Source organism: Onychostruthus taczanowskii, unplaced genomic scaffold (assembly GCF_017590055.1).
Source record: "Onychostruthus taczanowskii isolate IOZ18803 unplaced genomic scaffold, ASM1759005v1 scaffold150, whole genome shotgun sequence".
NCBI classification, from domain to species: domain Eukaryota; kingdom Metazoa; phylum Chordata; class Aves; order Passeriformes; family Passeridae; genus Onychostruthus; species Onychostruthus taczanowskii.
Genome location: NW_024498686.1, coordinates 444,187 through 457,441, shown reverse-complemented (window position 1 = coordinate 457,441; position 13,255 = coordinate 444,187). Strand labels below are relative to the sequence as shown.

General features: G+C 42.5%; 1 protein-coding gene across 1 annotated transcript in view; it reads left to right on the top strand.

Annotated features, from left to right (window-relative positions):
• The first annotated feature begins 11,025 nt into the window (after positions 1-11,025).
• The window catches only part of PRSS12 (serine protease 12), a 31,279-nt gene continuing 29,049 nt past the window's right edge, over positions 11,026-13,255 (top strand). Inside the window, 2 exon segments of the mRNA XM_041398931.1 lie at positions 11,026-11,284; positions 11,287-11,412. Of these exon segments, the coding sequence (XP_041254865.1) occupies positions 11,101-11,284; positions 11,287-11,412 (310 nt within the window). The 5' untranslated portion in view covers positions 11,026-11,100.

Genomic DNA, 13,255 nt, shown 5'->3' with positions numbered 1-13,255 from the left:
ATGCTCCATGCCTTTCTGCTTCTCTGTGCATGCTGTGGTCAGTTAAGTATCAGACAGAATTCTCACTGGTCTAATGGTGACTACGGAGTTTGTGGAATTGCCATCAACTCTGATCCATTCTCCATTTCCCCTTCGTATTTATGAAGCCAATAGTTTCCACATCCTATTTTTATTTAGCTGATTATCCCTGAGTACATTACCTTGCACTTCTCTTTTCTGACACGCATTCAATCTTTTTAGTTATTTCTATTGTTGCAATAATTTTGAATTCAAATACTGTCCTCCAGCCTACTTGTATCTACTTCCAGTGTCAGGTGGTTGTGCAATAAGCAGATATTCTCTGCCACTTTGTTTAACCATTTACAGCATTATAAAGTATTTATAAAACACTAACAAATAATGACACAAATTCGCACCCATCTGGGAATTGTGTTACACTGACATATATTCAAGTCTAGACTACTCCATTTAGCAAAAAACTGCTACTTATTTTGTGTCAGTAGAAATTATTGTAAAGGTTACACAGAATTAGACACAAATGGCTTAATTTAGCACTGTTCTCTCATTATAATTGTTCTTCACATCACAAAACTGAAACTACATTGTGCCCTATTAGATGCTAAATAAATTAATAAACTAAAACTCTAAATTGAGCAAATAGATGAAATGAGAAAGTTTGTCTCTTAACTCAGAAAGGATGATTAGAAAAACATAAAATATAAGAACCTTTTATAACAGAAAAACAGATGTTAGCATGGACTAACATCACACTCTTATTTAATGTCCCTTTCCCCCACTCTTTCAATGAAGTACCTAGATCTACCTCTTTAGCAATGTCTTTATAAACTGGTACCTCAATATTGGAGCCTATTTTAAACAAGTGACAGTAACCCAACACACCCAGTGACTACAGCTGGGCTTGATTTTGTACCCCTGCCTTAGGCTGTGTCCCCACCAGAAAGCAAATCTGACTTAATGAGCCTATTGCAAAAACACCACACCCATGAATCTGTACAAGCTCACTGTAGCAGCTCCAATTGAGTTTAAAAATCTATTGGAAGGAACTAAGTAGTAGCAGAGTGTCTATCAGGCGAGTACTGCCTGTCCTTAGTAAGCCCACAGACATCCAGCCAAAACAGAGCCTCCATAAACACCCTGCCACTGGCTGTGGATAATTTGCCCGGCATGTGCTGTGATTTCACACTTCATCTAGCTCAAGTTGCACTGTCACTTGATCAGCCTGGGACATGTCCTTTGTAGTGGACACAGAGCCTTGATGTTGGAGCTGCTGCCCCTGCACCAACTTTATACCTGGATGTGACCATTGAGAGGAATTTTCAGAGACTCTCTAACTCCTTTGCTTTTGAATAGCATCGTATTTCATTCTACTTTTTCAGCAAGAATAAGTGACTTACACACAAAAGTTTAAAAAAATTATAAAATATTTCTAATTCCCCTACATGGAAAAAACTTATTTCATGGCCTGAGCTAAACATTTTTCTGGCTTCCTCACAGGCAGTATCCAACATTGCTGGAAGAAAACCAGCAGGACTGTAGCAGAATTAGAGAAGCTTTTTGAACAGAACTTTATTTTGCTGAAAAATGTGAATGGGTCAAGAGAGGGTTTTAAGACCTTGCACTGGATTTGTTTAACTGCTGGGAATAAAAATAATTTCTGCTTTTAAAAATTCCTCTGATCAATATGTTTTGTTCCAGAAATGTCACAAACTACCAAACTTATAGTCCATATTCTTAATTCAAGATATCCTGTTTACAGCTATACACACTTGACCTTAGGAAGCACTTCTTTAGGAGACGGTGGTCAAACACTGAGCAGGCTCCCTGGAGAGGGCATCAATGCCCCAGGCAACCCGTCAGTGTTTTAGAGGTGTTTGGACAATGTCCTTAACAACAGCCTTTAACTTTTGGTCTGCCCTGAGGTACTCAGACATTTGGACCACATAACAGTCTGGTCTAGTTTATTCTGCTCTACAAATTCAGTGTGTTAATTTGTATTGCAAGAGATAAGACTTGGCCTTTTTACATTTCTTCCCTCAAGTCCCACTTCATTTGGAGACCAGGCAAGAGGCTTCTCACCACATTCAGAGAATGCTTTTCAACAGAAATGTCTGTGTATATATGCCTTAAAATACAGCATGTGAAGAGAGGGTGGTGTGCAGCTTTATGTTGCATAGCATCTAGCCTTGTATTGACTCCTTTTCACTTAGACACTGCCCCCTTAGTGAGGCAGGAGTAAATCTCTAGTAATTATACAATTCAGTGTTATTATCTGTTCTACCACTGAGCTGAATTTGATCCACGCAAGGGCAGTACAGATCTATTGACATGACATCTCTTGGCTTTACTGTTACAAACCAAAGCATCCAAGTGTGAATTGGTAATGCTTTGAATAACAGAGAGCCATATTTCTACACATCTCAGTGTTCACTGACTTACAGACTTAATTCTACAAGCACCGAGATCAGAAAATATTATGTATCACTTTCCTGCTTTCCCTGTGTTTTTCACACAATACATTAAAATTATATTGCCAGTTTTATCTTACAGCCATAATCTGTGTTCCATCATGCTTGCAAAACAAGCCCATTCATTTTTGTGTTTACTTGTGGTACTTGTACACATGCTGCGTCTCAGAGCTGGTTTGTTTGTGCTGACTGGCAGTAAAGAAGACTGAATGATACTGTACAGCATGTGACAGGATATGGCAGCTTTCTACACTGAAAACCTCCTGTGTCTGATGTCTCTGCATTCCAGAAAACTCATCTTTATGTATTACCTGTCATACTCTGTACTTTAGTTTTCAGTATTATTTAGTGTCTCCTGGATACCTACACAGCTAACTAAATGGGAGGTATGTTATAACATCAGCATGTTATTTGTACAAAATATTTTAAATGTTTTTAAATATAGCCCTGAATTTATTGTTTATCTTCTTGTTACTCCAGAATATGGCTTGTAGTGAAATCTTAGAGAAAGGAGTTTTTCACTTTTCCTGGATCCTAGGAAATTCAGAGATAAATTCAGGAAAAAACCCACATATAGAGGAAAAAAAAAAAAGAAGTGGACACATGGACTACACATCATTGAAGTAATTTCCCCAGGGGAGTGGTGGATTTTCCAACACTGGACACTTTTAAGAGTGCTGAACCATCCTGTCTAGGTTGTGCTTTTGCCAAGAAAGTTTGGATCAGATGGTCCTTGAGGTCCTTTCCAACGTGGTGTTCTATGATCCTGTGATTCAAATTGCAAGTCCACCTCCTATAGCTCCCAGTACAAGTTACTTACCTGATTTGTAAGGGCTAAATGAAGGCTCTGCTGAACCTAATGGCAACATTCTGAGAGCTGGTTCCAAAACAGAGTAATAATCATAATAAAGCAAGGAGAGGTTTGAAATTACAATTGATAAAGCTAGCAGTACTTCTACTTCTGACAACTGGATATTTGGTCTGGTAGAATTTAATGCCTTACCTTGAGGAGGTATCTGTGTAAAAGAACAATGTTTAAAAGTCTAAAGTAAAAAAAGTAGAGTGTAGTGTAATACAGCGCTTATTCAAAAAATAAATGGAGTGCTAAGCAGATCAATATGAAAACAGAAGTCACTATCTATGTTTTATATAGCTGTACCTATAGAAAAAATAGTGTTCTTCATAATCCAATGGGCTTAATTTTAATTTTTACTTGACATATCATTATGTCAGCCAACATGGCTAAGTATGAAAACAGTAAGCTGGAACGTGTAATTCCACAGAGCCATCAGATTATCAAGGAAATAGCAATGGGAAATCACAATAATAGGACAAGAGGGATCTGAGGAGATAAGAAAGTCAGAAGTAAAGACAAATAAGGGAGGATTTAAACAACAATGAGATTACAAGAAAACTCTTTGTTTTGCCAGTAGTTCCAGCAGTGGAACTTTCCTGCTTTGCACCCTTGTCATCTGTCACCCTTCCCACCTGCATCCTGTGGGAGCGAAGGCAATCTAAGTGCCAATGTCTGTCACAGGTCTGTGCAATGCCAGTGCTGTTCTAACTACAGGAGAGTTAATTCAATAGTGCAACGGCAACTGATCCCACCTGGCACAGAAACTCCTCAAAACTGTACACAGGATCCCCACCTTATTTATTTTAAAGCATATGTGTCTACACTGTAAAATTTCAACTACATTGTTGAAAGGAGGCACAAATATCAAGTATATCTTTGTGCATCACTTTATAGCAATCAATGTGAAATGATTGCTGCAGCTCTGCATATATTTGTGAGAGGAAGCTAGGAACTACTGGGATCTGTATTTTTTTAAATGGTACCAATATGAGCAAACTAAGGCATGTATTCATAATGCACAATATCTTCCCACTAACATGAGAGATTCACTGGTTTCAATGAAATTATTAACATATACAGCCAAGAGACCATGGATTATAAACACTCATCAATATATTCCCCTCCTTAACAGTTACACTTCTCAAATAATTCAAGTAAAACAAAGGCAATTTGAAATTAGTCCTCATACTTTCAACACAAACCAATAAATCCCAGTCTCCCTGAGTCAAGTAAGTATAAACTGTTTTTTTGGCTTTCCCTTCAGTAAGTATATGTGTTCCTTTGAAAAAATAATAATATTCTTATCCAAAACTATTATGAGAGAAGAGAATGAAGAGAGAATGAAGCCTCCGTCTTTCTCAGAAAACAAATTTATATAAAATAGATAGGATTAAATTTGGGTAATGTTGACCAAGGATCATTGCATATATGTAAGCTCAACACTAAATTAATTCCTGCATCCCTCTGAAACTGTGCAGAAAAAAAGTCTTTACAGACTCTGTGTGTGTTGCTGTTGGAGGTAGTGTAGCAAATAGCAGAAATGACTCTTTCCACTGCTTCTAATGGGAAGGTGGGACTTGGGTGAGGTGGAAGACAAAAACACAAACCAACCCTGCCTGCCTCACTTTCTGTGGTTTGGGATTTTCACTGCACTTCCACTTCACAACAATGAAATGCAGAATTCTGAAAGAGGTATTATTAGGAAATGTTTTGAAAAATTTATCTCTGAGCAAAGAGAAGACAAATGCTACCATTCCAGACATAAATCATTGGAGGGAACTACCTGGACTGTTTGTGAGAGAAGAACTTATTTAAACAAGTACATTTCTAAAGCATTGTTTACCTCAGGGAACCTACTACACATGAATGTCAGAGGAAATTGTAGAAGGTCATATATCTCAGCTCTGTGAACCAGTTGTCCTCAATGACAGGGGATGTTTTGTATAAATAAGGCTTAGTCCTGCCCTGTGGCAGGCTTACCTATGTTGACTCACTTGCAAAGCCACCTTCTATATGAAAAAGAGTCCAAAATGTATGTTTTATGATGAATTTATCAATTTTTTTCCACATTTTTTGTCCCTTAAAGGACTGACTCACTTATCAGATCCCACATACACTCAGGGTAGTCAGGTTTGGAACTGAAGTTCCATTTCTTAGCAAAACTCCACTAAGCTTGTTTGTTAACAAACGTGATTTTCTATACCATTTCTTCAAAATATCCTCCTTGGCATATTCTTGCCTCTTTAAATATACTTATTTATAGGCTGGCTACACAGCCTCCCCTTTCACCCAGTTAACAGACTGCAACATATGGGATGCTGCCTTTACATCCCATTGCGAGCATCTGGAGATAAAGCAGCACCTGTGCTGTATTTCCACAGGCAGGCTGGGGCTCTCCTGCTCTCACACTCCAGTCTCACTCCCCACTCTGCCACATGGCACCGCACACGTGGGATCTGCTGAATGCTCCTTCTGTGACAGGAGCATAAGGAGTGCTTGGAGGTTGCTCAGGGAAGCAATATCAAACCAGGCTCAAACCCCACAGCACTGGGAGTGCATGAACAGGCCCATATGCTAGGCCAGTTGCACGTTCCATGGACACATCCTTTCTCCAGTGTTCCAAACTGTTACTCCCAGTGCTCCTGTCACCTGCTTTACACATGCAGCAGAAAGTGGTCCCCAGTTTTAAACCTTGCCATTTTAACTGCAGTTACTTCATCGTGTCCGTGGAACCCAGTGTTGAGCACATATACACATATGTATTGAACTTCTCCAGGAAATCAGGTTTCTTATTGCCTTGTTCCAGGAAAACAGGTTCCTTATTCCGTTATAATACGAACTCGGCTCCTTGCACAAGAAAGTACTTAACACTTTAAAAAAGCTTTTCCTGTGATCTCATTATTGTGCACACTGTGTTATGTGTTAATGGAAACCTCATCAATTACCGGCTGTTCAGCTACATCCTGTGCAATGCAGGGTCACCCTATGGAGCTTATATGGAATTATGGACAAAAGGCCTATTCTCTTCCACATAAGCACAAACCGAAATTAATGTTGAGTCAGACTTGGCAGCATTTCAAATTTCTGCTGCCCATGTAGTTAAAAAGAATGACACTAATGAATAAAATTATTTTATAAGAGCGCTGACTTACATCCGAAAAATGTTGACTCATTTCAGCACCCGTTCCATGGCTCATTTTGCACATGGAAGTCTCCTTTGTGTGAAGCCTTGCTTCCTCTCCTAGTCCTGACTTCAGCCTGGTGTTTGATCTCACCCAGTGCCCACTAGGTCATGTGTACAAGTTTTTCCATTTATTCCAGCACTTGATCTATTTGCCCCAGCCTAGTTAATTATATTTTTTTAAAAGTACAAAATTATTAGCTAGACAGTAAGGAAATAATTTCATTGTTGTGTCTGGCTGTTTGACTACATTTTCTCTGCTTTGTACTTCTTTCCTGGGGGAATTTTTCACATAGCTCATTGCCTGAAGTCAGCCCTTGGTCTGAGCTATCCCATCTGTGCTGCTGCTTGACACTAACGTGGGCAGGAGGGAATGCAGGAGAGAATACCTTGGATAGGGCTATCTGTGGCAGTGAGACAGGACTGAGTCAGGCCTTTACTTGTCACCAGTATTTTAACTGAATTCCATCAACAGCTGGAAGTGCTCAGCTTTTATAAAATCTCTGCTGACAGCACACTGCATGAGTGACTCAAAAATAAAGGTAAGCAGCTTTACTGAACACAGGAAGAGGCTAATCAGTGAATTTTCCTATTGATTCAAATGGCATCAGAATTAGACTGATTCTCCAGCGGAATTTTAAAAGCTGGGTATTAAAATTTTTGAAATGCAGGACTACTATTTTTGCACGGTTAACCCACACATCAGATATTTTCACCTATTCACATGAACCACTCATTGAAAATTAGTCCTCTAATAACCTGTATCCTCACACGATGCAAAATCAGAGCCAGCCACAGGGAAGAACTATCAACTGCTTTTAGAAAGCTATTAGGATGAAGGAAGCTCTCCAGTAAGTTTCCTTTAAAGCCTTGCATAATTATGAATAACCCACACTGCTCTGTATTATGTGAATATTTCCATTATTTCCATTTCTTGGGTAACCTAAGGAATCTTATGCATGGAAATATGAAGTGGTTTTGACGTGGTCAGATCCATTCATAACTATGAATTATTTATTATATTTGTTTTATTAACAGTTTGGTGTTGGGACTATCAAAAATCAATAGAGAAAAAAGCAGCCAACCCCGTGGAATTGTACAGAAACTAAAACTCATTCCAGCAGACAATTTCCAACTGCTGTCATGGAAGTTGCCAGTGCACAGCACAGATTCCCCAGCTTTGGTCATGAGTGTTGGTCGTCGGGACTGCTGTCAAAACAAGCTAAATACCGAGACTAAGTATTGGAACCATTTTGCAAATTCGGGAATGGGCTTCACCCGGAGCCAGTTCACCCACTGTAATGTCATCTTAATGGATTATTTTCCCTACCAGTCCCAAAAGATCATAACAAGCCTTTGCTTTCCTATAAAAATACAGACCTTGTTAAACGCAGATTACTGACTATAAATCCCCCAGTGCTGCAGCAGGAGTTTAACTTGCAGTTTCCAAAGATTTGTGATTTTTCAGCATTTTTTGCCTTTTTTTTCCTGAAAAGCTGGACGCTGTAATTTCAGAACCCAAGTTATATGTAACACCCAGGTTGATTTTGAGGTTTCCAAAGAACTACTTTCCTATTTTCCTAACTAAGAAAACATATTTTTGCTTTCCTTTTCATTTGCATTTCCTTTTTCAAAAGCAGTTGAATTTGTGAATGAGTTTTCAACAGTTTTGTACAACAGAGAGAACACTTTTTAAGGTGGCTAAATGCACTAAGAGCATTTCATATCTGGCATCTTTCTAAAGCTATATCAGAGTAATAATCCTCTGTTTCTTGTTTCCAAATATGTGAAGGCAAAGTCCACCCTTAAAGCATAATACAGTTTTTTACTGTTGTTTTAAGTGTAAGAGTCCATTTTAAGCCCAAAAGAATCAAAGTTCTCAAAACCACAGTCTATAAATGTAACTCTTGTTTTGTCTTTGCTCTTTCCAATAACTTTGGAGTGATTGTGACTACATGTGACAGAGGCAGAAGTCACAGAGATAATGAGCTTCCTACGAGTGTGATAAAAGCAGTTAAGCAGATCAGAGTGATTCTCTGCATGGCACCTGTAAGTGCCAGAGCCGCAGGACAAACTGTGCATGTGCTCACACTGTTCAGACACCAGAGAAAACTTATGGGGGAGACACTCAGAAATGCTCAAGCCAAGACAGAAGCTGCAAGCAAAGTGCAAAGCATACAGCCTGCAAAAAACCCCTCTATCAGCTCCAGGATTCCTTAGGAGAGTGCCCCGCCTCTTTACAGTGAGTTTACTATCAATGTCTTGAATGGATGCCAGACTGAGTCCCTAATTTGTAAACTGTTAGAAAATCTTTATTTCCTGTAACATTAACAGACCTCATATCATAGGGAAAGCTCATTTATGGTTTCTAAAACAAATTAAGGCTCCTTCTCCTTATAAGGCCACATCAAAAAGAACAATCATGATAACAATTACATTCTTCAAGAGTCAGTCTGCACATGTGCATCCTTCCATTAAACATGAACCCTGTCTAGGGAGTGAATCACTATGACACTGCTTTTTTTCTTCTTGATGATTTTTTGGAATTGTAGTTACTTCCAAACCTTTTTCCCTGAGTAGCCTGCCCTCTTTTCCCCCACCTCCTGCTGAGTACCATTTTGCAAGCTCAAGCACAAATACCTCTGCCCAAATAGGTAAAGAAGGTTCCTTGCACAGGCCACACACCTTGGGGAGGTGAATGCAATCTGAATACACGAATTAAGTGCCAAGTTCAGAGCTTTGCCTGAAGCAGTTTGCAAGACTCATCCTACTCATTTGTTCTCTTCCCCCTGTGATGATCAGAACCCTTTTTCTTCCAGGCTACAGAGGGTTGGAAAAAGAGCTTAGGTCAGGGAAAACAAAATATTGTTATTTGATGCCAAAAAGTGTTTACTAGGCAAAGAAGGAAACCGTAACCAGCTGCGCTGGTCCTTCCCAAAGGATAAAAGCAAGCAACTTGTCATGACAGAAACAGAATTTCAGACAATTTAAAAATGGCCATAATGAGTTGTTTTCAGGCTAATATCTTGTATATAGGCAAATATAGTCAAATGCTTTGAAAACAAATTAAATTCTTGCCAGTCCTGATGGTTTTTTAAATAAGGCATATCCATATCCCCAGAAGAAGTCTCAGCAAGAAAGAACAATCTGTGCGCTACTGTCCACAAAGTGCAACAGACACTGTGATAGCATAGTTTTCACGTTGCTGTAGAAACCCCAGCAGAGTGTGCTTTAACTTTGTGAGTGATTGAAATACAAACTGTAATGCTGCAATAAAGAATTAACCACACATAAGCAGAACTAAGATGAACACAGACAATCCCAAACACCACGTTACCTGCTCTCCTTAGCACTGAAGCTCTTTTGTTCTTATAAACAAAAGTTTAAACTGATAAAGTTGCATTTTGCACCTTTTGAACAGTTTGGAGGTTGCTAAATGAGGGGTACAGTTCACTGGATATATGAGGCATTCTGCATGGAAAACAGAAATCACCCTCTTTCTTTTAGACTTTTGTCTCAACAAAAGATAGTGGAAATACTCATGTGCTCACTCAAGAACCAGATTAACACTTCCCAGACAAAAAAATTAGAGAGGAAAAGGGACCTTATGGAGAGATGAATCAATAGACTCACATTACAAATTGCCAGTTAAAGCATACGTGCTCCACAAAGCAGAATTGGACCTCAAGAATGAACGGCATAGATTAAAACCAGCAGTAAAGTACAACATAGTAACTAACCCAAACTAACAACTGAACAGTATGAGACAAAGAAGCCATCTGACTGACAGCCATCCCGGTGGGATAATGAAATCAGAGATGTTCAGGTCATGCAGACCTCTGCAGTGCTCAGAAATAAGCAGATTACTATTCAGAGCACATGGGACTGGGATAATGCGAAACCCTCGAAGACATTTCACGGTATTTGTTTGCAGCCCCTTTGTTCCCCGCTAACACGTCTGGGGATTTCTCCATCCCCTGTGCCGCCCTAGACGGCCCTGAGGGCCTCTCGCCCCGAAGCTGCGGACCCCAGGCCAGGTTCTGTCCCGGCTCCTTCTGCTCTTTGTGAGGTTATCGGAGGTTCGGGGAGAGACAGGCACGGGACAGGGCAGAGAAGGTGCCCTGCTAGGGAAGCCCCAAAGCGAGGGGTGGGGTGAGCCTGCGGTGAGACCGCGGGCAGAACAGAACTCGGAGGGAAGCCGGCGAAGGCGAGGCATGGTACAGGGGTGGTAGCCCCAAGGCTGGCAGGGGAGCGGGAGGGAGCCCCGGGGCCGGGCTCGGGGGACGCATCCCCCTGTAAAGCTCGCCGGGGCTGCCCGAGGGGCCGTGCCCGTGGCCGGGCGCTCCGCTCCGCTCCCCGCCGCGCTGGGCAGGCTGCGGCAGGTAGAGAGCCGGCGGTGCCGGGGCTGCGCCTCTCCGCGCCCCGCTCGCCCTGCCCCCGCGGGCCGGGCAGCCGGGGGCGGGCGGCAGGGGTGTGCGGCGAGGGGGATTAGCGGGACGCCGCGGCCCCGCCTTCCCTCCTCGCATCCCGGGCGCGATGCGAGGGGGAGATGGACCCAAGCCGGCGGGACTGGCACCATGACATTCGCCGGCTTCGTGGTGGCGCTGGTGATAGGGGCGATCCCCGGACTCCGCGGGCCGGGGCAGGTCTCCGCCAGCCTCCCGGCCGCCCGCGCCCCACAGCCCCCCTCCGGCTGCCCCGCCGGGGGCTTCCCTGCGGCCCAACGCCCCTGGGCACCGGCGGCGCCCGCTCTGCCGCGGCGGGGGGCCGGGCGCCGCGGGGCCGCCGCAACTCCTGCGCCCAACCCGGCGGCGGCGAGGGGCGAGCCGGCTGCGTACCCGGGGCCGGCCGGGGCGCGGCGGAGCGCGGCCGCGCTGACTGCGAGCGAGGTAAGAGGGGAAGGGGGGAGTTCGAGGCAGGGGGTGGCGGCGGAGCGGAGCGGGAGAGTGCGAGGGGCTGCGGGACGTGGGGGGAGACAGACACTGAGAGAGCATTGGCCGGGCGGCGGCGTTCTCCCATACCCGGTTCCCTGCCGCTGGAGGGAACGGGGAACGAGGGGATGGACACCGTCTGCCAAAGTGACAGGCAAAGCTGTTCGCAGAGGAGAGTTAAACTCGTGCATCAGAGGATGCAGCGGAAAGACGAAGGTCCCGCCTGGGTTTATTCCGCCGCTATTCTAATACTGGGTAGGTGAGCAGCGTTTCGTAGCTGTGCCATAAGCATTCAGTGGGCTCAGTTTGCCAAGGCTGGCTGGCATTCCTTTCTTGTAACTGGGTTCACTTGCCGGGAAAGCATTTGGTGCTCCCCCCCCCCCATCTTAGGATAATGGGGTTCACAAGTTAGTATTGGTGCTCAACAACATCCGTGAGCTGAGCCAAGAGGCTTGTGCTCCCCTCACACACTCCCAGCTGAACTCCCACTGACTTCAGTGGAAGTTTTCAGTGTGTAAGGACTGAACAGCAATTTCAGCATCCAGCTCTTGATCAGCTTTGCATTTCATCAGTGCTGGCATTAAATAAATTGATGTACAGTCTGGTTTTGAATGACTTCACATTTTCTCCCACATTGCTCTGGTATTATCTTCTATCTAAATAAGAACTGTGTCCTATCTATAGCTCTACTAAACATGACCAAGCGTAATTTTTGAAATTAAAATGAAAATTCCCTGCTTCATTGTCCTTCCTTTTACATCTTTTCTAATCACACAAAATCAGCAAGGAGGTTGATCATTAATATTACTTTTTTGTTTGTTGTGAAAGCTGACTTTGGGTTGTGAGGGTTTTTAAAAATTAATTTACTTTCAGATGACTGAAAAGGATTCTTATCCATCTCTTCCAACAGTACCCATAGAAGGTGTGTGAAAAAAAAAGTTAGTTTGAACAATTATACGCATTGGTACAAAATACCTCATTGAAGAGGATATGGAGGCACCATGGTCCCTATTGATCATTTACACATCAAAAAAATGCAGCTTCCAAAGCTGTGTTCCAAGTCAAATGCACTCCTTCAGGATGACAGAATCATGTTATGCAGTACAGATGTTTCCCTGGGAAGAATACGAGGCAGCTGTTGGCACGAAGGAGAAAACAAATACCTTTTTTTCACAGATGAAAAAAAACCCCAGAAGACTTCATGCCCTTTAACTGATCTCACTTTCAGAGAGGGTACCACAGTTGCTTCTCTAATTTAGCCCAGCATATTAATAGTTTTTTTTAGAATTCTTCAGTCTGGTTCCCAAAATACTTTATGAGGACTTAGTCTAATATAATAGTGAAAAACACAGCAGTTTATTGCTAAGAACCCAATCTTGCACTTAGTAAAGTAAGTTTCAGAATCCCCTATAAGTTCAGCATGAAGGGGATTTAAGCAAAAAAACCACTAAAAATACTACATGATTTGGGTTTAGCTGTGTGTCTCCAGTCTTTTCAGAATGCTGCTTTGTTCCCCCAGAAAAAGGAAATCCAGGTTGGCCCCTGCTAAGAGGGAAGACACAGCTACTGAACAACAGCCAATACTTGGTAATGGACAGATCATCTGCTCCTGTTGGACTCGGTGGTAAACTCCAGTGGCATCACCAGGGCCAATGTCTGTCCAAAAGCCTCCACGGGGGCAAGATGAAAGAATTAGAGAATTTGTGAGATGGCTTAAGGTGGAACATGGACACAAATCAAACCATTTGTCCAGAAATAAAAGATTACTGTAACGTTCCCCCTGAAGTATGTTCCTTTCTTA